This window comes from Pseudophryne corroboree, chromosome 1 (genome assembly GCF_028390025.1).
Source record: "Pseudophryne corroboree isolate aPseCor3 chromosome 1, aPseCor3.hap2, whole genome shotgun sequence".
In the NCBI taxonomy this organism is placed as follows: Eukaryota; Metazoa; Chordata; class Amphibia; order Anura; family Myobatrachidae; genus Pseudophryne; species Pseudophryne corroboree.
This window is the reverse complement of record NC_086444.1, coordinates 876,099,435-876,127,332: the sequence shown is the minus strand read 5'-3', so window position 1 is coordinate 876,127,332 and position 27,898 is coordinate 876,099,435. Positions and strand designations below refer to the sequence as shown.

At 47.5% G+C, this 27,898-nt stretch overlaps 1 protein-coding gene across 3 annotated transcripts in view; it reads right to left on the bottom strand.

Moving 5' to 3' along the window:
• Positions 1-27,898, bottom strand: part of TMPRSS9 (transmembrane serine protease 9) — a 316,106-nt gene that overhangs the window by 90,343 nt on the left and 197,865 nt on the right. For all 3 annotated transcript variants that reach the window (XM_063920081.1, XM_063920080.1, XM_063920082.1), the window contains 4 exons: positions 26,161-26,435; positions 24,716-24,852; positions 14,599-14,941; positions 12,975-13,146 (listed from right to left, as the gene is read on the bottom strand). In XM_063920081.1, coding sequence (XP_063776151.1) covers positions 12,975-13,146; positions 14,599-14,941; positions 24,716-24,852; positions 26,161-26,435 — 927 coding nt within the window. The remainder of the gene's footprint in view (positions 1-12,974; positions 13,147-14,598; positions 14,942-24,715; positions 24,853-26,160; positions 26,436-27,898) is intronic.

Sequence of the window (27,898 nt, the reverse complement as noted above, 5' to 3'; positions counted from 1 at the left end):
GTGCACACTTTTGCTGCAGGAGTGCCACTGCCAGTGTGACTGACCAGTGACCTGACCACACTGACCACCAGTATAGTTAGTAGTATACTTATATTGTGATTGCCTGAAAAAGTTAAACACTCGTCGTGTGACTTCACTTGTGTGTTGTTGTTTTTTTTATTCTATAAAAATAAAACTCATTCTGCTGACAGACAGTGTCCAGCAGGTCCGTCATTATATAATATATAATATATACCTGTCCGGCTGCAGTAGTGATATATATATATTTTTTATATCATTTATCATCCAGTCGCAGCAGACACAGTACGGTAGTTCACGGCTGTGGCTACCTCTGTGTCTGCACTCGGCAGGCAGTCCGTCCATAATTGTATACCACCTAACCGTGGTTTTTTTTTCTTCTTTATACATACATACTACTACGACATCTCTTTATCAACCAGTCTATATTAGCAGCAGACACAGTACAGTACGGTAGTTCACGGCTGTGGCTACCTCTGTGTCTGCACTCGGCAGGCAGTCCGTCCATAATTGTATACCACCTAACCGTGGTTTTTTTTTCTTTCTTCTTTATACATACATAGTTACATAGACATCTCTTTATCAACCAGTCTATATTAGCAGCAGACACAGTACAGTACGGTAGTTCACGGCTGTGGCTACCTCTGTGTCTGCACTCGGCAGGCAGTCCGTCCATAATTGTATACCACCTAACCGTGGTTTTTTTTTCTTTCTTCTTTATACATACATAGTTACATAGACATCTCTTTATCAACCAGTCTATATTAGCAGCAGACACAGTACAGTACGGTAGTTCACGGCTGTGGCTACCTCTGTGTCTGCACTCGGCAGGCAGTCCGTCCATAATTGTATACCACCTGTCACTGACCTGGTTTGGGAGTGTTGTGGACTCGGGGCTTCTTCCGATGACCGGGAAGAGGAACCGCCACTGGGTCGTAGTAGAGATGGCCGGATGTAGGTCTTCCTCATGCAGGACTAAGACGGCAGGCGGGAGGCCCAGAGGAATTCTTGAAGGTCTCCTGTAAGACAAGACTTGTAGAAATACTGAAGGCTGGGGTACTGAGATATTGGAGACACTGTGGTATTGGAGGCACTGAGGTGCTGGGAGTACAGGGAGTGCAGGGAGGCCCTTGGGGGCACGGAGGTGCTTGGAGGCACGGAGGTGCTTGGGGGCACGGAGGTGTTTGGAGACACCGAGGTGTTTGGAGGGATGAGGTGCTTGGAGGCACGAGGTGCTTGGAGACACGGAGGTAACTGGAGGCACGGAGGTGCTTGGAGGTACGGAGGTGCTTGGAGGCACGGAGGTGCTTGGAGGCACGGAGGTGTTTGGAGACACCGAGGTGTTTGGAGGGATGAGGTGCTTGGAGGCACGAGGTGCTTGGAGACACGGAGGTAACTGGAGGCACGGAGGTGCTTGGAGGCACAGAGGTGCTTGGAGGCACAGAGGTGCTTGGAGGCACAGAGGTGCTTGGAGGCACGAGGTGCTTGTAGGCACGGAGATAATTGGAGGCACGGAGATAATTGGAGGCACGGAGGTAATTGGAGGCACGGAGGTAATTGGAGGCACAGAGATAATTGGAGGCACGGAGGTGCTTGGAGGCTCAGGATGCTTGGAGGCACAGGATGCTTGGAGGCACAGGATGCTTGGAGGCACAGGATGCTTTGGAGGCACAGGATGCTTGGAGGCACAGGATGCTTGGAGGCACAGGATGCTTGGAAGCACAGGATGCTTGCAGGGACGAGGGAGCTCTGGAATCACAGCTTCCGCAGGAGAAACGAAGATACTCAGGCACCGGATCTCTGCCTGGTATCCGATTTTAAATTCCCCGCCCTAGCCTGATTGGCGGAGCAGGCAGGTGACGTCAGACCTGCTCCGCCTCCTTGCCCTCGCTTGTGATGGCGGCGTCCTTGCTTCCGGGAAGCCGCCGGAGAGCAGCGCCGACCCGCCGCTGAAGCCGGAGACCGTCAGGGGAAGAGAGGCGCCGGGCAGACCAGGCCACCCGCAGGGACAAGCGCGGTCGCCGCTGCCCGAGGTTCGTGACAGTACCCCCTCCTCCAGGAGTGGCCCCTGGACACTTCCCGGGCTTAGTCGGATGTCTGGAGTGGAAGATCCGAATCAGACGAGGAGCCGTTACTTCAGTAGCCCCAATCCAACTTCTCTCCTCAGGACCATAACCCTTCCAGTCCACCAAGTACTGTAATTTTTTATGAAGATAACGAGAGTCAAGAATAGCTTTGATTTCAAACTCCGCTCCAGCTTCTGCCACTACGGACGTTGGCCTAGGGAGTGCTGAGTGGAACCGATTCAGAATGAGGGGACGGAGTAGAGAAACATGAAAGGCGTTAGGTATTCGAAGATGGGCAGGCAAACCCAGTTTACAGACCACAGGATTTAAGACTTGTAGCACAGGGTAAGGACCGATGAACCTTGGAGCGAATTTCATGGTGGGTACCTTCAACCGGAGATTCCGTGTGGACAGCCATACCCTGTCCCCAACTTTATATTGAGGTGCGGCTTGCCGTTTCTTATCTGCGAAGAACTTGTACCGAACAGAAACCTGCTTAAGATTAGCATGAACCTTTCTCCAAATTTGTCCAAAGTGTCGTAGAGTGGACACTACAGCAGGAACCTCTATTATCGGAAGGCTTGGAAATTCCGGAACACGGGGATGGAACCCGTAGTTGACGAAAAATGGTGATTCCCCAGTGGAAGAATGAAACAAATGGTTATGGGCAAACTCCGCCCAAGGCAACAACTCCACCCAGTTGTCCTGTGAAGGAGAGAGATACAAACGAAGAAAAGTCTCTAGATCTTGATTGACTCGTTCCGTTTGCCCATTAGTTTGGGGATGATAAGCAGACGAAAACTTAAGTTTAATGTGTAGAGTTGAACAAAGGGCTTTCCAAAACCTGGCGGTGAACTGTACTCCACGGTCAGAAACAATCTCTTGTGGCAACCCATGCAAACGAAAATGTTCTCGGATAAACAATAGAGCCAGTTTCGGTGCTGTCGGGAGACCAGTCAAGGGCACAAAGTGTGCCATCTTCGAAAAACGGTCAACGATAACCCAAACGGTGTTGCAACCCTTGGAACAGGGCAAGTCAGTGATGAAGTCCATGGAAATGTGAGTCCAGGGTCTCACAGGGATAGGCAGAGGACGAAGTAACCCTGCAGGAGGCAGACGAGGAGATTTATGTTGTGTACATTGGGGACACGAATTAACGCAATCTTGTACATCCTTCCTCATGGTGTTCCACCAGTAAGACCTTTGCAGAAACTTGTACATCTTCTGAGCGCCGGGATGACCGGAAAACTTGGAGTTATGGGCCCACAGTAGTATTCCTGGGCGGAATCTAGCTGGCACGGACATTCTTCCAGGAGGAGGAGCTGGAGTAGTTAAAGCAGCAGAGACAGAAACTGGATTCAGAATTAAACCCCGCTCCGGAGGTTCATCCTCGTCTGTGGGAACTTGTGAACGAGAAAGCGCATCTGCTTTAATATTGAGAGTCCCGGCCCGGTACTTGATAATGAACGAGAATCGGGAAAAGAAAAGTGCCCATCTCGCCTGGCGAGGATTCAAGCATTGTGCGGATTTGATGTACAGCAAATTCTTGTGATCCGTGTAGATGGTAAACACATGTTTAGCCCCTTCTAGAAGATATCTCCATTCTTCCAAGGCAGATTTGATTGCCAAGAGTTCCTGGTCTCCAATAGTGTAATTTCGTTCGGCTGGAGAGAATTTACGAGAATGGAAGCCACACGGATGTAATTTTTTATCAGAGGAATACTGGGAGTGAACAGCCCCAACCCCGACTGAAGATGCATCAACTTCTAAGAAGAAGGGTTCCTCGAAATTTGGTTGTTGGAGAACTGGAGCCGTCATGAAAGCTAACTTTAAGCGAGAAAAAGCTACAATGGCTTCCGGAGGCCACAAACTAGGATTAGAACCCTTCCTCGTCAGGGCAGTAATGGGCGCAACAATGGTGGAGAAACCCTTAATGAATTTCCTGTAGTAGCTCGCACAGCCCAGGAACCTTTGTATTGCTTTCAGGGAAAGAGGCTGAGTCCAGTCACGAATGGCCGACAACTTTTCCGGATCCATGCGAAGCTCCGTCCCCGAGATGACATAACCGAGGAACGGAATAGATGTTACTTCAAAGGTACATTTGGAAAGCTTGGCGTAGAGATGATTCTCTCGTAAACGGTGTAGCACCTCTTTGACTTGAGTCCTGTGTTCGACAAGATTCTTGGAAAAAATCAGTATGTCGTCCAAATATACCACAACGCTCTGATACAGCATATCACGAAAGATTTCGTTGACGAACCCCTGGAAAACCGCGGGAGCATTACTAAGACCAAACGGCATCACCAAGTATTCGTAATGCCCATCTCGGGTATTAAAGGCAGTCTTCCATTCATCCCCCTCTCGGATGCGTATAAGATTGTAAGCTCCTCTCAAGTCGAGTTTTGAAAAAATGCGGGCACCACGAACCCTATCAAATAACTCTGTGATTAGTGGCAAGGGGTATTTATTCTTAATAGTAATGTCGTTTAGGCCGCGGTAGTCGATGCATGGTCTCAACCCCCCGTCCTTTTTCTTCACGAAAAAGAAGCCTGCACCGGCAGGGGAGGAAGAGGGGCGAATGAATCCCTTGAGCATATTGGACTTAATATACTCCGACATGGCTTGAGTCTCGGGAAGAGACAGAGGATATGTGCGACCACGAGGTGGCGTCTTCCCTGGGACAAGGTCAATAGGGCAGTCCCAAGGCCTGTGAGGTGGTAACAGGTCAGCAGCTTGTTCCGAAAATACGTCCTTGTACCCTTGATATGCCTCCGGAATGTGCTCTTCATCCGTTTTGGAGGTAACACGGAGCGGACAAACAGGAGTAAGACAATTAATGTGACAAAAGGGACTCCAGGACAGAATTTGTGACGACTTCCAGTCGATGTGGGGATTATGACTTTTCAGCCAAGGCATTCCAAGAACCAGATCATGAGGCATTTCTGGGATTACCAAGAGTTCCAAATCTTCCTGATGTAGAGCCCCGACCTGCAGCTTAACTGGCCCCGTGCGCCACATTATAAGACCTTTGGAAATTCTAGTCCCGTTGATAGCCGTCAGTGAAATTGGCCGCTCGATAGGCCGTAACTTTAAACCCAAACTTTGGGCACAGAAAGAAGAAACGAAGTTCCCTGCAGCTCCGGAATCCAATAGGGCTTCACAAGACCTGGAGACTGAATTGGAGACTAGAGTTACTGGAAGCAAGCAGTCCGAAGTTGGAGAAGCTTTTGTCGTAACTCCCAGCTTGACTCCTCCGGAACAAGCTAGGCCTGCCCGTTTCCCGGACGGGCTTTACAAGATTTAAGAAAATGATCTGCGGCTCCACAGTAAAGGCAGAGTTTACCCTCACGACGACGCTGTCGTTCTTCCGGAGACAGTCGGGAGCGGTTAATTTGCATGGGCTCATCTGAGCTGGGTGAGGCCACCGGCCTAGGAGTAGGATTCCGGAACCTGGAACGATCCGAACGGCTACGTTCTCTTCCACGCTCCTGCATCCGAAGATCCACCTTGACGCAAAGGGAAATCAAATCTTCTAATGGATCCGGCAGATCTCTAGTAACCAGCTCATCTTTCAGCCGGTCGGAAAGACCGTTCCAGAAGGCAGCTCTCAGGGCGTCATTATTCCAGCGTAGTTCGGAAGCAATGGTCTGGAAATGAACCACGTACTGGCCCACGGAACGGGCGCCCTGCCGAACACGGAGCAAATCGGAAGAAGCAGTGGTCATTCTGCCGGGCTCGTCGAAAATCCTTCGAAAGGACGAGATGAAGTTGGTGTAGTTGGAAACCATGGGATCAGATCGTTCCCATAATGGAGACACCCAATCCAAAGCAGAACCTTCCAACAGAGAAATAATATATGCTACCTTGGACCGGTCTGTAGGAAAGTTGTGTGCAAGTAGCTCGAAATGTACCTCGCATTGGTTCAAGAAACCACGACAATTTTTGGGATTCCCATTATAGCGGGACGGAGTAGGCAACTGAAGGCGTGGAGTGACACCGGCCGATGGTTGAACATTGCTGGCAACGGCAACTGGTGCGACTACTGGAACAGGTGCCGGAATTACTGAGGCCAGAGACGCCTGAATCTGATCCAGACGCCCGGACAACTGCTGGAGGTACTGCATCACCTGGCCTTGCGCTGCTTCCTGACTTTGCACTCGAGAAGCCAGGTTCTGAATGGCACTCGAGTCCGTGTTCCGATTCCCCGAGTCCATGGGGCCTGAGTATACTGTCACTGACCTGGTTTGGGAGTGTTGTGGACTCGGGGCTTCTTCCGATGACCGGGAAGAGGAACCGCCACTGGGTCGTAGTAGAGATGGCCGGATGTAGGTCTTCCTCATGCAGGACTAAGACGGCAGGCGGGAGGCCCAGAGGAATTCTTGAAGGTCTCCTGTAAGACAAGACTTGTAGAAATACTGAAGGCTGGGGTACTGAGATATTGGAGACACTGTGGTATTGGAGGCACTGAGGTGCTGGGAGTACAGGGAGTGCAGGGAGGCCCTTGGGGGCACGGAGGTGCTTGGAGGCACGGAGGTGCTTGGGGGCACGGAGGTGTTTGGAGACACCGAGGTGTTTGGAGGGATGAGGTGCTTGGAGGCACGAGGTGCTTGGAGACACGGAGGTAACTGAAGGCACGGAGGTGCTTGGAGGCACGGAGGTGCTCGGAGGCACGGAGGTGCTTGGAGGCACGGAGGTGTTTGGAGACACCGAGGTGTTTGGAGGGATGAGGTGCTTGGAGGCACGAGGTGCTTGGAGACACGGAGGTAACTGGAGGCACAGAGGTGCTTGGAGGCACAGAGGTGCTTGGAGGCACAAGGTGCTTGTAGGCACGGAGATAATTGGAGGCACGGAGATAATTGGAGGCACGGAGGTAATTGGAGGCACGGAGGTAATTGGAGGCACAGAGATAATTGGAGGCACGGAGGTGCTTGGAGGCTCAGGATGCTTGGAGGCACAGGATGCTTGGAGGCACAGGATGCTTGGAGGCACAGGATGCTTTGGAGGCACAGGATGCTTGGAGGCACAGGATGCTTGGAGGCACAGGATGCTTGGAAGCACAGGATGCTTGCAGGGACGAGGGAGCTCTGGAATCACAGCTTCCGCAGGAGAAACGAAGATACTCAGGCACCGGATCTCTGCCTGGTATCCGATTTTAAATTCCCCGCCCTAGCCTGATTGGCGGAGCAGGCAGGTGACGTCAGACCTGCTCCGCCTCCTTGCCCTCGCTTGTGATGGCGGCGTCCTTGCTTCCGGGAAGCCGCCGGAGAGCAGCGCCGACCCGCCGCTGAAGCCGGAGACCGTCAGGGGAAGAGAGGCGCCGGGCAGACCAGGCCACCCGCAGGGACAAGCGCGGTCGCCGCTGCCCGAGGTTCGTGACACCACCTAACCGTGCTTTTTTTTTCTTTCTTCTTTATACATACATAGTTACATAGACATCTCTTTATCAACCAGTCTATATTAGCAGCAGACACAGTACAGTACGGTAGTTCACGGCTGTGGCTACCTCTGTGTCTGCACTCGGCAGGCAGTCCGTCCATAATTGTATACCACCTAACCGTGGTTTTTTTTTTTTTTCTTCTTTATACATACATAGTTACATAGACATCTCTTTATCAACCAGTCTATATTAGCAGCAGACACAGTACAGTACGGTAGTTCACGGCTGTGGCTACCTCTGTGTCTGCACTCGGCAGGCAGTCCGTCCATAATTGTATACCACCTAACCGTGGTTTTTTTTTCTTTCTTCTTTATACATACATACTACTACGACATCTCTTTATCAACCAGTCTATATTATTAGCAGCAGACACAGTACAGTACGGTAGTTCACGGCTGTGGCTACCTCTGTGTCTGCACTCGGCAGGCAGTCCGTCCATAATTGTATACCACCTAACCGTGGTTTTTTTTTCTTTCTTCTTTATACATACATAGTTACATAGACATCTCTTTATCAACCAGTCTATATTAGCAGCAGACACAGTACAGTACGGTAGTTCACGGCTGTGGCTACCTCTGTGTCTGCACTCGGCAGGCAGTCCATAATTGTATACTAGTATCCATCTCCATTGTTTACCTGAGGTGCCTTTTAGTTGTGCCTATTAAAATATGGAGAACAAAAATGTTGAGGTTCCAAAATTAGGGAAAGATCAAGATCCACTTCCACCTCGTGCTGAAGCTGCTGCCACTAGTCATGGCCGAGACGATGAAATGCCAGCAACGTCGTCTGCCAAGGCCGATGCCCAATGTCATAGTACAGAGCATGTCAAATCCAAAACACCAAATATCAGAAAAAAAAGGACTCCAAAACCTAAAATAAAATTGTCGGAGGAGAAGCGTAAACTTGCCAATATGCCATTTACGACACGGAGTGGCAAGGAACGGCTGAGGCCCTGGCCTATGTTCATGGCTAGTGGTTCAGCTTCACATGAGGATGGAAGCACTCAGCCTCTCGCTAGAAAAATGAAAAGACTCAAGCTGGCAAAAGCAGCACAGCAAAGAACTGTGCATTCTTCGAAATCCCAAATCCACAAGGAGAGTCCAATTGTGTCGGTTGCGATGCCTGACCTTCCCAACACTGGACGTGAAGAGCATGCGCCTTCCACCATTTGCACGCCCCCTGCAAGTGCTGGAAGGAGCACCCGCAGTCCAGTTCCTGATAGTCAGATTGAAGATGTCAGTGTTGAAGTACACCAGGATGAGGAGGATATGGGTGTTGCTGGCGCTGGGGAGGAAATTGACCAGGAGGATTCTGATGGTGAGGTGGTTTGTTTAAGTCAGGCACCCGGGGAGACACCTGTTGTCCGTGGGAGGAATATGGCCGTTGACATGCCAGGTGAAAATACCAAAAAAATCAGCTCTTTGGTGTGGAGGTATTTCAACAGAAATGCGGACAACAGGTGTCAAGCCGTGTGTTCCCTTTGTCAAGCTGTAATAAGTAGGGGTAAGGACGTTAACCACCTCGGAACATCCTCCCTTATACGTCACCTGCAGCGCATTCATAATAAGTCAGTGACAAGTTCAAAAACTTTGGGTGACAGCGGAAGCAGTCCACTGACCAGTAAATCCCTTCCTCTTGTAACCAAGCTCACGCAAACCACCCCACCAACTCCCTCAGTGTCAATTTCCTCCTTCCCCAGGAATGCCAATAGTCCTGCAGGCCATGTCACTGGCAATTCTGACGATTCCTCTCCTGCCTGGGATTCCTCCGATGCATCCTTGCGTGTAACGCCTACTGCTGCTGGCGCTGCTGTTGTTGCTGCTGGGAGTCGATGGTCATCCCAGAGGGGAAGTCGTAAGCCCACTTGTACTACTTCCAGTAAGCAATTGACTGTTCAACAGTCCTTTGCGAGGAAGATGAAATATCACAGCAGTCATCCTGCTGCAAAGCGGATAACTGAGGCCTTGACAACTATGTTGGTGTTAGACGTGCGTCCGGTATCCGCCGTTAGTTCACAGGGAACTAGACAATTTATTGAGGCAGTGTGCCCCCGTTACCAAATACCATCTAGGTTCCACTTCTCTAGGCAGGCGATACCGAGAATGTACACGGACGTCAGAAAAAGACTCACCAGTGTCCTAAAAAATGCAGTTGTACCCAATGTCCACTTAACCACGGACATGTGGACAAGTGGAGCAGGGCAGGGTCAGGACTATATGACTGTGACAGCCCACTGGGTAGATGTATGGACTCCCGCCGCAAGAACAGCAGCGGCGGCACCAGTAGCAGCATCTCGCAAACGCCAACTCTTTCCTAGGCAGGCTACGCTTTGTATCACCGCTTTCCAGAATACGCACACAGCTGAAAACCTCTTACGGCAACTGAGGAAGATCATCGCGGAATGGCTTACCCCAATTGGACTCTCCTGTGGATTTGTGGCATCGGACAACGCCAGCAATATTGTGTGTGCATTAAATATGGGCAAATTCCAGCACGTCCCATGTTTTGCACATACCTTGAATTTGGTGGTGCAGAATTTTTTAAAAAACGACAGGGGCGTGCAAGAGATGCTGTCGGTGGCCAGAAGAATTGCGGGACACTTTCGGCGTACAGGCACCACGTACAGAAGACTGGAGCACCACCAAAAACTACTGAACCTGCCCTGCCATCATCTGAAGCAAGAAGTGGTAACGAGGTGGAATTCAACCCTCTATATGCTTCAGAGGTTGGAGGAGCAGCAAAAGGCCATTCAAGCCTATACAATTGAGCACGATATAGTAGGTGGAATGCACCTGTCTCAAGCGCAGTGGAGAATGATTTCAACGTTGTGCAAGGTTCTGATGCCCTTTGAACTTGCCACACGTGAAGTCAGTTCAGACACTGCCAGCCTGAGTCAGGTCATTCCCCTCATCAGGCTTTTGCAGAAGAAGCTGGAGACATTGAAGGAGGAGCTAACACGGAGCGATTCCGCTAGGCATGTGGGACTTGTGGATGGAGCCCTTAATTCGCTTAACAAGGATTCACGGGTGGTCAATCTGTTGAAATCAGAGCACTACATTTTGGCCACCGTGCTCGATCCTAGATTTAAAGCCTACCTTGGATCTCTCTTTCCGGCAGACTCAAGTCTGCTGGGGTTGAAAGACCTGCTGGTGACAAAATTGTCAAGTCAAGCGGAACGCGACCTGTCAACATCTCCTCCTTCACATTCTCCCGCAACTGGGGGTGCGAGGAAAAGGCTCAGAATTCCGAGCCCACCCGCTGGCGGTGATGCAGGGCAGTCTGGAGCGACTGCTGATGCTGACATCTGGTCCGGACTGAAGGACCTGACAACGATTACGGACATGTCGTCTACTGTCACTGCATATGATTCTCTCAACATTGATAGAATGGTGGAGGATTATATGAGTGACCGCATCCAAGTAGGCACGTCACACAGTCCGTACTTATACTGGCAGGAAAAAGAGGCAATTTGGAGGCCCTTGCACAAACTGGCTTTATTCTACCTAAGTTGCCCTCCCACAAGTGTGTACTCCGAAAGAGTGTTTAGTGCCGCCGCTCACCTTGTCAGCAATCGGCGTACGAGGTTACATCCAGAAAATGTGGAGAAGATGATGTTCATTAAAATGAATTATAATCAATTCCTCCGCGGAGACATTGACCAGCAGCAATTGCCTCCACAAAGTACACAGGGAGCTGAGATGGTGGATTCCAGTGGGGACGAATTGATAATCTGTGAGGAGGGGGATGTACACGGTGATATATCGGAGGGTGATGATGAGGTGGACATCTTGCCTCTGTAGAGCCAGTTTGTGCAAGGAGAGATTAATTGCTTCTTTTTTGGGGGGGGTCCAAACCAACCCGTCATATCAGTCACAGTCGTGTGGCAGACCCTGTCACTGAAATGATGGGTTGGTTAAAGTGTGCATGTCCTGTTTTGTTTATACAACATAAGGGTGGGTGGGAGGGCCCAAGGACAATTCCATCTTGCACCTCTTTTTTCTTTTCTTTTTCTTTGCATCATGTGCTGATTGGGGAGGGTTTTTTGGAAGGGACATCCTGCGTGACACTGCAGTGCCACTCCTAAATGGGCCCGGTGTTTGTGTCGGCCACTAGGGTCGCTAATCTTACTCACACAGTCAGCTACCTCATTGCGCCTCTTTTTTTCTTTGCGTCATGTGCTGTTTGGGGAGGGTTTTTTGGAAGGGACATCCTGCGTGACACTGCAGTGCCACTCCTAGATGGGCCCGGTGTTTGTGTCGGCCACTAGGGTCGCTAATCTTACTCACACAGCTACCTCATTGCGCCTCTTTTTTTCTTTGCATCATGTGCTGTTTGGGGAGGTTTTTTTGGAAGGGACATCCTGCGTGACACTGCAGTGCCACTCCTAGATGGGCCCGGTGTTTGTGTCGGCCACTAGGGTCGCTAATCTTACTCACACAGCTACCTCATTGCGCCTCTTTTTTTCTTTGCGTCATGTGCTGTTTGGGGAGGGTTTTTTGGAAGGGCCATCCTGCGTGACACTGCAGTGCCACTCCTAGATGGGCCCGGTGTTTGTGTCGGCCACTAGGGTCGCTAATCTTACTCACACAGCGACCTCGGTGCAAATTTTAGGACTAAAAATAATATTGTGAGGTGTGAGGTATTCAGAATAGACTGAAAATGAGTGTAAATTATGGTTTTTGAGGTCAATAATACTTTGGGATCAAAATGACCCCCAAATTCTATGATTTAAGCTGTTTTTTAGTGTTTTTTTAAAAAAAACACCCGAATCCAAAACACACCCGAATCCGACAAAAAAAATTCGGTGAGGTTTTGCCAAAACGCGTTCGAACCCAAAACACGGCCGCGGAACCGAACCCAAAACCAAAACACAAAACCCGAAAAATTTCAGGCGCTCATCTCTAGTATTAAACAAAGTTTGTGTACATTGAGCCATCAAAAAACAAAGGTTTCACTATCTCACTCTCACTCAAAAAAGTCCGTATTTCGGAATATTCCGTAATTCGGAATATTTGGATATGGGATACTCAACCTGTACTACATAATTCTTTAGCGTCATAATACTTTATGGGTTTAAATGAATAGTAAATATGAGAATATTACATAGCACCTGTCCATTATTTAGTGTGCCTCCCTCCCCCCTGTTACACTACATAAATAAGATAATCTTACTAAAGCATGCCCCGTTTACAATGCCAGCCTGAAGAGGTGGCACATCATGCACATATGTAGCAATTCAGATTCGCTTGTGAAAATTCCCAAAGGAAATCTGGAAACCTGTTACATACTGTAGCTGTATCAGGAGATCATAACACATTATCTATGACAGAATCCAGGATTCACTTTTGATGCAGCACAGAGGAATCGTTTCTTAGCCTGCTCTTTCTCAGCCGGTCATTTTAGAGGGATCTGTGGCCCTCGTACATTTATACATCAAGGCAAAATATACTCACTGGTTAAAGCAATGAGCTGCAGAAACCAACCACCGATCCCCAATTATTGTTGCCCCACAAAAATGATGGGCACCCTCCTTCAGACTCGCTTGCCATGGGACTTCCCCTCTGACAGCATCTAATCCTCCCACTATTTTGTTGGGTTTTGTTATCCCAGGACGGCTGCCACATTCTGCAATGATAATAATTAGTTTTTATTATATACCAACTACTCAAGGCAATTTTCTTCTTACCTTTTTTGCAATTCTGATTCCTTTAATATGTAAACAACACTGCATCTGTAATACCAAGCTTTCAAACTATGGCACAGATTTATCAAGCCTTGGAGAGTGATAAATTGCATGGTGATAAAGTACCAACCAATAAGCTCCTAACTGCCATGTTACAGGCTGTGGGGTCTATTCACGAAGCAGTGAAAAAAGTGGAGAAGTAAGCCAGTGGAGAAGTTGCCTATGGCAACCAATCTGCTGCTATGTGTAATTTTATAGAATGCACTTTATACATGTTACAGTAACACTGATTAGTTGCCATGGGCAACTTCTCCACTGACTCCCTTCTTCACTCTTTTCACTGCTTCAAGAATAGACCACTATGTTTGAAAAATGACAGGAGCTGATTGGTTGGTAGTTTATCACTGTGCAATGTATCACTTTCCAAGGCTTGATAAATCTGGGCCTTTATTTCCTTTGGTACATTTTTAATAAGTAATCTGTATAATAATAAGGGCTCATAAATTGGATATAGTAGTCAAGGCTGTATTGCACATGTAAGTTCATGCCGTATGTAGAACATTACAAAAATTCTGATGATTTTATTGTAATGTTTTTTTATAATGTTTCTCTCTTGTTGGTCAGGGTGTGACTGTGGGAGTCACCAGCAGGAGCGGAGGGTGTGATCAGGCTCAACACCTCTCCTAGGGGGACATTTACTAAGCAGTGATAAGAGCGGAGAAGTGAGCCAGTGGAGAAGTGCCCATGGCAACCAATTAGCACTGATGTAACATCTATAATTTGCATACTATAAAATTATACAGAGCTGCGGATTGGTTGATGGGGCAACTTCTCCACTGGCTCACTTCTCCGCTCTTATCACTGCTTAGTAAATGTCACCCATAGGATGTACAGTACATACCCATACCTACCAACTGTCCTGTCTTTCGCGGGACAGTCCCGTCTTTCTTGGACTTTCCCATCCACGGGCCGCAGTGTCCCGTGGTGGAGGGGGCAGTTGGGAGACCCTCGCTCACTTGTTGCTCTGCACAACGTCTATTCAACAGGAGAGGGACAGTGATGAAAACAGGGTGTGGCCGATGTCGGAACAAATGCCCGTTGTCCGAGTGTGTACCCAGCTTTTTACAAGCAATGCAGCAGGTTTGGTGACGTATGTGTAAAACACCATAAAATGTACAGTTGTATGAGCACAATGCAATATGTTAGATGGAAATTGACATTTTATAGTGATTAGTTTTCATCGGCTAAGAATGCTTTCCATTTTTGTACTATTTCCAAATATCAAAGTCTACTGCCTGTCAGTCTGCCTTCTCAGGGAGTAGCCTAACAGCTCTAAGCTCAATAGGCATTTAGCGGTTGTATTTTTTTGCTTTGTTATTACTTAGACTACGCACCTTGAGGCTTGGATGTGCTGATTGGTTTCTGGGTTGGTTTTGCTGGCAGGGTACTGCTGCCTGGCTTAGACTTGGTTGTGGAATGCTTAGTTAGCGGTCGTGCAGTGGTGGCTTTGGGGTTGGTTGTCTTCTTTATACTACTGGTGGTAGTAACTAAGCTTGTGTATAGTTCCAGTAAGGTAGGTGCTGAAATGACATCTTGAATCCAGTTTCTAACCATGCTTACTCTCACATAGACCCCAGGTCTTCTGGCTTCAGCACATCCCACTCCCCAGCTCACAATGCCTGCCAAAAAGAATTTGCCTGAGGCTTCCTCACAAACCAGAGGTCCCCCTGAATCACCCTGTAAGGATACATTGTATGATGTTATTTTATCTATTAATAATTTATTGGTAAACATTTTACACTGTTAAAAGTGCATAATATTGATTGATTGATTGATTGATTGATTAATTGCAATTAAAGAATGAAAGCATATCAATGTGAATATCTTACTCATAAAAGAGTCCTTATTTTCTGAACAAGTTGCCCATTCTGGCAGTGACAAGCTACAAGTTCTGATACAGAGAATGTTATCAATAACGGCCTGTTTCGCTGTGCTCCTTCCCTGAATTCTCGGTTACCCAGGATCGCTTTCACATCCATCTAGATATTTTTTTCAGTACCTTCAGATCAGGCGCTTTTACACCTCACTAGTTTTGTATTGCTATAACAACCCGTTATACCCTCTTAGAAACGCTGCTTTGCATACAACTCCGATGTTTAGGGATTGGCACATCTGCAGGCAGCTGCAGCATCATTGACACACTGCAGCTGTTTGGGGGGCAGGACCGGAGTGGTGCTGGGCAGCGCTCCCAAAAATGGGGGTCTGCTCCGTTTTCTAGACGTGCCGGGCAGATTACTGGCCCTGGAAGCCTGAGCAGCCCAGCCATCGTGAGTGACATGATCACACAATTGTGCAGCAGTGGATCACAGAAGCTTGCAGGAATTGTCTATTTACACAAGACGCCCCCTGTGGCAGTCGCATGATTTAGCATTAGCTACTGCTGAGCGTACAATTTAGCGTACTGTTTACGGTATGAGGTCTCACTGGCCAAAATTTGTGTTCTATATATTTAGATAAATTCATTAAAATACATTGGCCTGGTGAAGAAGTTCCCATGCCAAGCTATTTGGATGGATCCAGGGAAATAGATTTATTTTAATAATAAAGTGAGGTTGTGAATACAACATGCAATTTATGTAGTGTAGATTATAGTGGGACTCCGGTGTATTTTTGCATGAATCCGACTCGTCTCTCATTACTCAGAAGTTTCATGCAATAACAATTCATTACACACAAGTGAATGCAATGCGTGCTCTGAATTGAATTTGACAATTGAATTGTATTTCATATCTGTCCAATCATTGTATAAGTAGATTATGCTTCTCCCAAATGAGGAATTGAATGAGATGAAGGTAAAATGATATCCTAAAGTATATTACAACTAGTGTATAGTATGAATTCTAGTGTATAGAAAAACCTCTAACTAGTTAAATACTGTGTATTAGTATTATCTTAAATGTAAGGTACCATACAGTTTCCGCAGCGCTGTACAGGTAAAGTACAAGTAACGGAATTTGGCAAATCAGTTGCCTGGGGCGGATTGGCCTTAGGGCTCACCAGGAAGATTCCTGGTAGGCCGACGTGTCTGTGGGGCCTGTTTTGTGTGTTGTTATGTGGTTCCACCCCTCATATGACAGGTAGCCCACAGAACACAGTACACTACATTGTCCTCATTCAGGGTCAGATGTACTAAGCATTGAAAAGTGATAAATATCACGGTGATAAAGTACCAGCCAATCGGCTCCTAACTGTCATTTTTCAAACACAGCCAGTGACCTGGAAGTTAGGAGTTGATTGGCTGGCACTTTATCACTGTGAAATGTATCACTTTTCAGGATTAGTACATCTCCTTGCCATTCTGCTAATCCATCTCTGCAGTACAGCAACTCTGCCATTCTGTTAATCAATCTCTGCAGTACAGCAATTCTGCCATCCGCCTTCAAGCATGCACTTGTCTCCCCTATTCTTAAAAAACCTACCCTTGATTTTACCAATCTCTCCAACTACCGACCCATCTCTCGTCTCCCTTTTGCCTCCAAACTCCTTGAGCCTATTGTCTACAACCGCCTCACTGTCTTTCTTTCTTCCCACTCACTGCTTGATCCTTTCCATTCTGGTTTCCGTCCTCAGCACTCCACTGAAACTGCCCTTACGAAAGTCTGCAATTACCTCCTTGCTGCTAAATCCAGGGGCCACTACTCTCTGCTCATTCTCCTTGACCTCTCTGCTGCTTTTGACACTGTAGACCACCCTCTCCTCCTACAAATATTTACTCCCTTGGTTTGCATGATACTGCTCTCTCCTGGCTGTCCTCCTACCTTTCTGACCGTTCCTTCTCTGTCTCTTCTCATGAATCCACCTCCCCCCCACTTCCTCTACCAGTAGGTGTTCCCCAAGGTTCTGTTCCTGGGCCTCTCCTTTTCTCTCTCTACACATCCTCATTAGGTGAGCTCATTAGCTCTTTTGACTTAAAATATCATCTCTACGCTGACGATACTTAAATACACCTTTCCTCCCCTGACCTCTCCCCTGCTCTCCTCACTCATATCTCCAACTGTCTCTCTGCTATCTCCTCCTGGATGTCCCAGCGCTTTCTTAAACTTAACATGTCTAAGACTGAGCTGATCATCTTCCCTCCCTCCCGCATATCCTCACCTCCCACAATTTCATTATCCATTGATGGCACAACTATCTCCTCTAGCCCCCAAGTGCGATGTCTTGGTGTAATCCTCGACTCCTCCCTCTCCTTCAAACCACACATTCAGTACGTCTCAAAAACCTGCCATTTCCATCTCAAAAACATCTTCAGGATCAGACCCTTTCTCACCCAGGATGCTTCCAAGACCCTCATCCACTCACTGGTCATCTCCAGATTGGACTACTACAATCTCTTCCTATCTGGCCTCCCTCAAAATGGCTCTTGCCACTTCAATCTGTCCTCAATGCTGCTGCCCGTCTCATCTTCCTCACCAAACGTACTACATCCACATCCCTTCTCTTACAGGACCTTCACTGGCTACCCTTCAAATTCAGAATCAAATTCAAGCTTCTCACACTCACCTACAAAGCCCTCACCCACTCTTCTCCCTCTTACATCTCTGACCTTATCTCTCTTTACATTCCCACCCGTCCTCTTCGCTCTGCTAATGCACGCCGTCTCTCCTGCCAACTGATTACCTCCTCCCATTCCTACCAACAAGATTTTGCACATGCTGCTCCCTATCTCTGGAATGCTCTACCTCTCCCCATCTGACTCTCCACCTCTCTACAAAACTTCAAACGGACTCTCAAGACTCACTTCTTCACCAAACCCAGCCAACTCTCCTCCTAACCCTCTTGTCTGTGCTCACTGCCTACCCCGTCTGTGTCACCCTGGTCTGTTAGCCCCTCACCTTTTAGATTGTAAGCTCGCAAGAGCAGGGACTTCTTTCCTCATGTGCCTTTCCTTTTCTTACTTACACTATCTTATAAACCATAATCCCTTTGATGGCCCCTGACCCCGGGTTTTCTATACCTGTCCTATATTGTCTTGTACTGTTAGTGCTGTTTTCTTGTTTGCTCACTTGATTATGTACTGTGTAATGGGCGCTGCGGATCCCTTGTGGCGCCATATACATAAAGGATAATAATAATAACAGTGAAGCTGCCATGGCTACACGGTATGTAATACCTCTTGTACTGCCCATGTCGGGCCACTACTACAAAATTTTACAGGGCAGGCAGATAACCAGTACCCCTGTGACATCACAATGAATTCAGCTGCAGGCAGCTAGACAGTACCCCTGTGACATCACAATGCATTCAACTGCAGGCAGCTAGACCTATACTACTGTGACATCAAAATGCTGTCAGTTGCAGGCAGCTAGACAATATCACTGTGACATTACAACGCATTCAGCTGCAGGCAGCTAACCAGTACCTCTGTGACTGACAACACAATGTATTTAACTACAGGCAGCTAAACAGTACCTCTGTGACATCACAATGTATTCAGCTGCAGGCAGCTAGACAGTACCTCTGTGACATCACAATGCATTCAGCTGCAGGCAGTTAGACAGTACCACTGTGACGTCACAATGCATTCAGCTGCAGGCAGCTAGACAGTACCACTGTGACATCACAATGCATTCAACTGCAGGCAGCTAGACAGTACCTCTGTGACATCACAATATATTCAGCTGCAGGCAGCTAGACAGTACCACTGTGACATCAGAATGCATTCAGCTGCATGCAGCTAAACAGTACCTCTGTGACATTAGAATGCATTCAGCTGCAGGCAGCTAAACAGTACCACCGTGACATCATAATGCAGTCAGTTGCAGGCAGCTAAACAGAACTTCTGTGACATCACAATCAGGGCCGTCTTTTCGTATGGGCTCAATGGGCTCTTGCCCAAGGGCCCCAGGAGTATAAGGGCCCTAGGCTGATAGCTGAGGGTCCCCTCTTTCCAGGGGTACCAGATTTTAGAAAATTGGCCCTGGGGAACCGGAGATATTCGACTTGAAAGCAGTGGTCCCCATCCAAGCCTGTTAAATGCTCTTCCTAGCCAGATATCTCGGGTTCTGTCTGACTTAGAGTTTTTCTGAGGGTATAATCCAAAAGCTGGGACTCTCCCCTTTTGGTGGACACTGGCAGCTTGTCTCTACTATGCCCTGAACCAGAGATATCAGCTTTCAAGCAGCTGGTCCCTGCTCCAGCTCCACACGCCTAATATGCAGTTTTATATTTTCATTGGTGAATTGCTCTGGCTCCTGAACTCTGATCCCCAAGTCCCCAGAACCTTCAGAAAGGAGGGACTCTTTAGTTTTTTATCCAATTCAAAGCTAAGAAATCCATTTTCAGGAACTTCAGATATCTGCAGTCAAGCAAGCTGCCCTCACACCGGAAAATAATGAATATTAAGCCCACTTCACTATACACCCTCCCCTACGTATTAAACACCCTCTACCACCCTGGAAGTCATGTACCAGGGCTTCTTTATTCAGCCCAATGTACCCTTTTACAGCTTAGCCCCATCTGTTCAGTAAAGGAGTAATTAGCAGAAATTACTGCTCCAGGTCCTACATGTGAGCGGAAGATAGAACACCCCCTACCGCCACTGATAGCACCCCAAATCCCTACCTCAGGAGGATGGATAGGGGGCCCAGTGCATTGCTGTGCCCAGGGGCCTACACTGCTGTTAAGACGGCCCTGATCACAATGCATTCAGCTACAGGCAGCTAAACAGTAGCTCTGTGACATTACAATGCATTCAGCTGCAGGCAGCTAAACAGTGCCACTGTGACATCACAATGCATTCAGCTGCAGGCAGCTAGACATTAGCTCTCTGACATCACAATGCATTCAGCTGCAGGCAACTAAACAGTACCACCATGACATCACAATGCATTCAGCTGCAGGCAGCTAAACAGTACCACCGTGACATTACAATGCATTCAGCTGCAGACAGCTAGACAGTAGCTCTGTGACATCACAATGCATTCAGCTGCAAGCAGCTTAACAGTACCTCAGTGACATCACAATGCATTCAGCTGCAGGCAGCTGGACAGTAGCTCTGTGACATTACAATGCATTCAGCTGCAGGCAGCTAAACAGTGCCACTGTGACATCACAATGCATTCAGCTGCAGGCAACTAGACATTAGCTCTCTGACATCACAATGCATTCAGCTGCAGGCAACTAGACAGTACCACTGTGACATCACAATGTATTCAGCTGCAGGCAGCTAACCAGTAACTCTGTGACATCACCATGCATTCAGCTGCAGGCAGCTAGACAGTACAACCATGAATTCATAATGCATTCTGCTGCAGGCAGATAAACAGTAGCTCTGTGACATCACAATGCATACAGCTACAGGCAGCTAGACAGTAGCTCTCTGACATCACAATGCATTCAGCTGCAGGCAACTAGACAGTACCACTGTGACATCACAATGTATTCAGCTGCAGGCAGCTAAACAGACCCTCTGTGACATCACAATGCATTCAGCTGCAGGCAGCTAAACAGAACCTCTGTGGCATCACAATGCATTCAGCTGCAGGCAGCTAGACAGTACCACCATGACATCACAATGCATTCAGCTGCAGGCAGCTAAACAGTACCTCAGTGACATCACAATGCATTCAGCTGCAGGCAGCTGTACAGTAGCTCTGTGACATCACAATACATTCAGCTGCAGGCAGCTAAACAGTGCCACTGTGACATCACAATGTATTCAGCTACAGGCAACTAGACCTTAGCTCTCTGACATCACAATGCATTCAGCTGCAGGCAACTAGACAGTACCACTGTGATATCACAATGTATTCAGCTGCAGGCAGCTAACCAGTAACTCTGACATCACAATGTATTCAGCTGCAGGCAGCTAAACAGTACCTCTGTGACATCACAGTGTATTCAGCTGCAGGTAGCTAGACAGTACAACCATGAGTTCATAATGCATTCTGCTGCAGGCAGATAAACAGTAGCTCTGTGACATCACAATGCATACAGCTACAGGCAGCTAGACAGTAGCTCTCTGACATCACAATGCATTCAGCTGCAGGCAACTAGACAGTACTACTATGACATCACAATGTATTCAGCTGCAGGCAGATAAACATTACCATTGTGACATCACAATGCATTCAGCTACAGGCAGCTAGACAGCAGCGCTGTGACATTACAATGCATTCAGCTGCAGGCAGCTAAACAGTACCTCTGACATCACAATGCATTCATCTGTAGACATCTAGACAGTACCTCTCAGCTAAACAGAACCTCTGTGACATCACAATGCATTCAGCTGCAGGTAGCTAGACAGTAGCACTGTGACATCACAATGTATTCAGCTGCAGGCAGCTAGACAGTACCTCTGTGACATAACAATGCATTCAGCTGCAGGCAGCTAGACAGTAGCTCTGTGACATCACAATGCATTCAGCTGCAAGCAGCTTAACAGTACCTCAGTGACATCACAATGCATTCAGCTGCAGGCAGCTAGACAGTAGCTCTCTGACATCACAATGCATCCAGCTGCAGGCAATTAGACAATACCACTGTGACATCACAATGTATTCAGCTGCAGGCAGCTAACCAGTGCCTCTTTGACATCACAATGCATTCAGCTACAGGCAGCTAGACAGTAGCTCTGTGTCATCACAATGCATTCAGCTGCAGACAGCTAAACAGTACCTCTGTGACATCACAATGCATTCAGCTGCAACAGCTAAAGAGTACCTCTGTGACATCACAATGTATTTAGCTGCAGGCAGCTAGACAGTACCACCATGACATCACAATGCATTCTGCTGCAGGCAACTAAACAGTAGCTCTGTGACATCACAATGCATTCAGCTGCAGGCAACTGAACAGTACCTCTGTGACATCACAATGCATTCAGCTGCAGGCAGGTAAACAGTACCTCTGTGACATCACAATGCATTTAGCTGCAGGCAGCTAGACAGTACCTCTGTGACATCACAATGCATTCAGCTTCAGGCAACTAAGCAGTACCACTGTGACATCACAGTGTATTCAGCAGCAAGCAGCTAGACAGTACCACCGTGACATCACAATGCATTCAGCTGCAGGCAGCTAACCAGTACCTCAGTGACTTCACAATGCATTCAGCTGCAGGCAGCCAGACAGTACCTCTGTGACATCACAATGCATTCAGATGCAGGCAGCTAGACCGTACCACCGTGACATCACAATGCATTCTGCTGCAAGCAACAAAACAGTAGCTCTGTGACATCACAATGCATTCAGCTGCAGACAGCTAAACAGTACCTCTGTGATATCACAATGTATTCAGCTGCAGGCAGCTAGACTGTATCTCTGTGACATAACAATGCATTCAGCTGCAGGCAGCTAGATAGTAGCTCTGTGACATCACAATGCATTCAGCTGCAAGCAGCTTAACAGTACCTTAGTGACATCACAATGCATTCAGCTGCAGGCAGCTGGACAGTAGCTCTGTGACATTACAATGCATTCAGCTGCAGGCAGCTAAACATTGCCACTGTGACATCATAATGCATTCAGCTGCAGGCAGCTAGACAGTAGCTCTCTGACATCACAATGCATCCAGCTGCAGGCAATTAGACAATACCACTGTGACATCACAATGTATTCAGCTGCAGGCAGCTAGACAGTACCACTGTGACATCACAATACATTCAGCTGCAGGCAGCTAACCAGTGCCTCTTTGACATCACAATGCATTCAGCTACAGGCAGCTAGACAGTAGCTCTGTGGCATCACAATGCATTCAGCTGCAGACAGCTAAACAGTACCTCTGTGACATCACAATGCATTCAGCTGCAACAGCTAAAGTGTACCTCTGTGACATCACAATGTATTCAGCTGTAGGCAGCTAGACAGTACCACCATTACATCACAATGCATTCTGCTGGAGGCAACTAAACAGTAGCTCTGTGACATCACAATGCATTCAGCTGCAGGCAGCTGAACAGTACCTCTGTGACATCACAATGCATTCAGCTGCAGGCAGGTAAACAGTACCTCTGTGACATCACAATGCATTTAGCTGCAGGCAGCTAGACAGTACCTCTGTGACATCACAATGCATTCAGCTGCAGGCAACTAAGCAGTACCACTGTGACATCACAGTGTATTCAGCAGCAAGCAGCTAGACAGTACCACCGTGACATCACAATGCATTCAGCTGCAGGCAGCTAACCAGTACCTCAGTGACTTCACAATGCATTCAGCTGCAGGCAGCCAGACAGTACCTCTGTGACATCACAATGCATTCAGATGCAGGCAGCTAGACCGTACCACCGTGACATCACAATGCATTCTGCTGCAAGCAACTAAACAGTAGCTCTGTGACATCACAATGCATTCAGCTGCAGACAGCTAAACAGTACCTCTGTGACATCACAATGTATTCAGCTGCAGGCAGCTAGACAGTACCACCATGACATCACAATGCATTCAGCTGCAGGCAGCTAGATAGTACCTCTGTGACATCACAATGCATTTAGCTGCAGGCAGCTAGATAGTACCTCTGTGACATCACAATGCATTCAGCTGCAGGCAGCTAGATAGTACCTCTGTGACATCACAATGCATTCAGCTGCAGGCAGCGAGACAGTATCAGGGTTGGATTTGCCATACGGCTCACCAGTAAGATTTCTGGTAGGCCGATATGAATGTGGGGCCTGTTTTGTGTGTGGCAATGTGGCTCTACCCCCCATATGACAGGCAGCCCACCGCACTCAGGGCCTAATTCAGACCTGTTCACTCTCTAGGTTTTTTTTGCTGTCCTGCGTTCGCATAGTCGCCGCCCATAGGGGAGTGTATTTTCGCTTTGCAAGTGTGCAAACGCATGTGTAGCAGAGCTGTACAAACAGATTTTGTGCAGTCTCTGAGTAGCCCAGGACTTACTCAGCCGCTGCGAACACTTCAGGAACCCTCCCTGCAAACACTTGGACACACCTGCGTTTTTCCAAACACTCCCAGAAAACGGTCAGTTGACACCCACAAATGCCTTTTTCCTGTCAATCTCCTTGTGAATGCCCGTGCGAACGGATCCTTCGCACAAACCCATCCCTGAGCGGCGATCCGCTTTGTTACCGTGCGACGTGCTTGCGCATTGCGGTGCATATACTCCGACGCGATAAACGCACAGCAGCGATCAGGTCTGAATGACCCCCTTAGTCCCTCCATTGCCACCTGCAAGCCTCCGATATCTTCTGAGGATTACTTTAATGCATTTGGGGATTGAGGCAAATCAAGGGCTGATTTCCACACAACCTTTTCTCAGACAAATCATATAAAGTAAATCTATTAGTACTTGCATTATGGAAGACCCATCAGAGTCTCTTTTGATTTATTGGGGCCTCTCCTGGCTAAAAAATAAGTGGAAAATCCCCCTAACTTGCATTAGTACAGCATAAAACGATGCCTCTAAAATCTATTTCAATTTACAGTAAATCACATTGTTTAGTTCCACTTTAACAAAGCAGTCACCAGTTTAGACAAGAAGATGGAGTTGTTTACCTGGCATGAATCAATCTTGCCCTCCAAATAGCCTGCGCATACCATCCTGTCTGTTACCACGTTGCTATATAAGCTATTGCAGAGTGATTGGTCCATGAGGGCCACTGTAGCTTTCTGTAAAACTTCAGGTTTCACTACTGAAATTGGGAAAAAAACATTTAGATATCAGCCACAGGAACCCAGCGTTTATCAGCTGCATTTGGCTGCACTTGTTGGGCAGTATAAATGCTGGGTGCCTGACAACACTAATTTGACTGTGAACGTGAACGCTGCCCGCTTACCCTTATTATACACATGTCCTATTAGATAACTGAAAAGCATAAGGAGAAAATGAAGCCAATGTTATTCATATATTAATAATGTCCACAATTATATTATTGTTATACAGAAGCAATGTATCGTCCATAAAAAGTCTAAATTGCACTTGTCATCTGTTCCTAAAAATAATGTTATAGGGAGTTATTCAAATTTGTTAGCAAACCATAAAGCGCACTAATGAGCAATACATGTTGCACTGCAGATGTAACGCCGCGCCATTTTCTGAGACCTGCGCATACGCACTTGACTCTGGGACAGCGCTGGGGTCCTCTAATGACCCTAGTGCCCTTTAGTGACCCTAGTGTCCAGAGCCTACAGCGCAGCCAGCTACAGATGGAGTCTGCTCATTGGCCTCATCCTCTCTTGAAGCGCCTGTGGTGTATAGTCAGGTATTCCCCCTACTCCACAAATGGAGTTAAAGTGAAGCAAGTCCCATTTACTCATTTTGTACTAACCGCCATGATACAGTGGAAACATCATATTTTAGAATACAGTATAAATTAAACATTGTATTACGTTACCGAAGTAGTAAAAACAATTAATAGCCAATGGTTAATTAATTACATATCTTCAGCTTTCATTTTCTCATAATTGACTATCATGGCCTTGGTTCACTAACTCGGAACCCCCCAAATGATGTTTAAGATTCACTGCTGTGTATGGGTCATTAGGTCGACATGGTCACTAGGTCGACATGGTCACTAGGTCGACAGTCATTGCGTCGACATGGAAAAAGGTCGACATGAGTTTTTTTAACCTTTTTTGTGTCGTTTTCTTCATAAAGTGACGCGGAACCCCAATTAGTGCACCGTGTCCTCTCACATGGCTGCTTCGCTCGCCATGCTTCGGGCAAGGTGCCTCGCTCTACTACCGTTGTGCTCGGCACAGGTTACCATTCCCAATCGTAGTCCACGTGGATCGTAAAGTATGAAAAAGTTAAAAAAATTAAAAACAAAAGTGAAAAACTCATGTCGACCTTTTTCCATCTCGACCTTGTTCATGTCGACCTAATGACCATGTAAAACAAGTGACCTTATCGACCTAATGCATGTCGACCAATAGTGGTCGACCTAATGACCGTATCCCTCACTGCTTTACTCAGTATTATAGCACTATGGATAGCTTACAGTTATCCTCTTTGAGGTATCCCCATCCAGTGATGATGCACTTCTTGCCCATTGGGAAGACATGAGTGGATGCTGGCAGGCAGATTGGTTGGGTGTATTTGTTGAACCGTAGTTCAGAGTCCAGTTCCAACACAGCCACATCATAATCTGCTGTGTCTGGGTCATAGGATGGGTGCTTAACAATGCTTTTAATGGATGCTTTCACTGTGTTGCTGTCCGATCCACTCAGAGACGTAGAACCAATGTAAGCCAACCACACCGCTGGATCCTGAAAACTGACAAATACCCAGATATTTAAGAATAATACATGTCTGGTTGCATAGGTGGACGGAACATAACAGCCACATTCATGAAGCATGGTGCACAGAGAACATGGCAGAGAAGTTTAATCTGGACAACTGTAATATCGGGACATGTGGTGGTTATAGGGGTCATTCCGAGTTGATTGTAGCTGTGCTAAATTTAACACAGCTATGATCAGGCACTCAGACATACGGGGGGACGCCCGGCACAGGGCTAGTCCGCCCCGCATGTCAGTGCGGCCCCCCCCCCCCCTCCCCTCCCGCAGAGATGCAAAAGCATTGCATAGCGACAATGCTTTTGCATCTCAGGAGTTACTCCCGGCCAGCGCAGCTCCTGCGGCTGGCCGGGAGAACCTCTTCACTGCCCCGGATCGCAGCGGCTGCGTGTGACGTCACGCAGCCGCCGCGGCCCGTCCCACCAACAGTCCGGCCACGCCTGTGTTGGCCGGACCGCTCCGCCGTCCAGCGTCCGCCTCTGCCTCAGAGGCGATCGCTAGGCAACGACGGCAGTTCCGACCCGATCGCTGTGCTGCGATAAACTGCAGCGAGCGATCGGGTCGGAATGACCCCCTATATGTCTATCACAGAGAGCAGTCCAGGGTTATAATAGTGGCTTATTATAAAAGAGTTATGATTACAAAAGGGCTAGATCTTCACCATTCAGTGTCAATGGTACAAGTATAACCTTGTTAAAAAATAATGTGAGCTTGGGACGCAGGTATATTTCAGTGAATTTGGGCAAACATTCAAACTGTTTTTTCAACAAGGAAAAGAAAAAGAACAAAGGAAACATTTTCCGGATGCACACTGGAACCAACTAAATTGTTAAAACTTATTTTATTTGATATGCATTGTTCTTTTTTTTTCCTTATTGATTTGCTGGTAACAGACCTGAAACATTAGGATAGCACCCAAGAATGTCAAAAAATATTGGTATGTGAAGAATACGAATTTGAAGGAACCATAAGGTATTGAAACATACAGTTATTTATTAAGCTTCAGTGATACTGGTGCGGGATTAATTCTATGTTCTTTGTATTCTTACTATTTTTGTTTGGTATTTTTGCAGTATGAATATACAATTTAGTGTTCAAGATATTCACAGTGCATTTTAAGAATTAAGAGTATTTTCGTTGGTGGCCAGGCATGGAATAATATGTGGAGTGCAAGAGTGACATTTACTACATAGATTAGGAGTGAAATAAATGGATATAAAACACTAATACCCCTTTTACACCAAAATCCCGGGTCTAACCCAGTATGTGGAACACGGTTCCAAGCCGGGTCAGACCCGAGACTCTCCCCATTTCACTGCAGTGCCGATCTGGGATATTCCCGGATCGGCACCGTTTACACTGCAGTGTCTTGTGGGCTGGCGCTTAGAGATGATGTCATCTCCAAGCGCTGGCCCACACTGCAGATCGGGACTCTGGAGC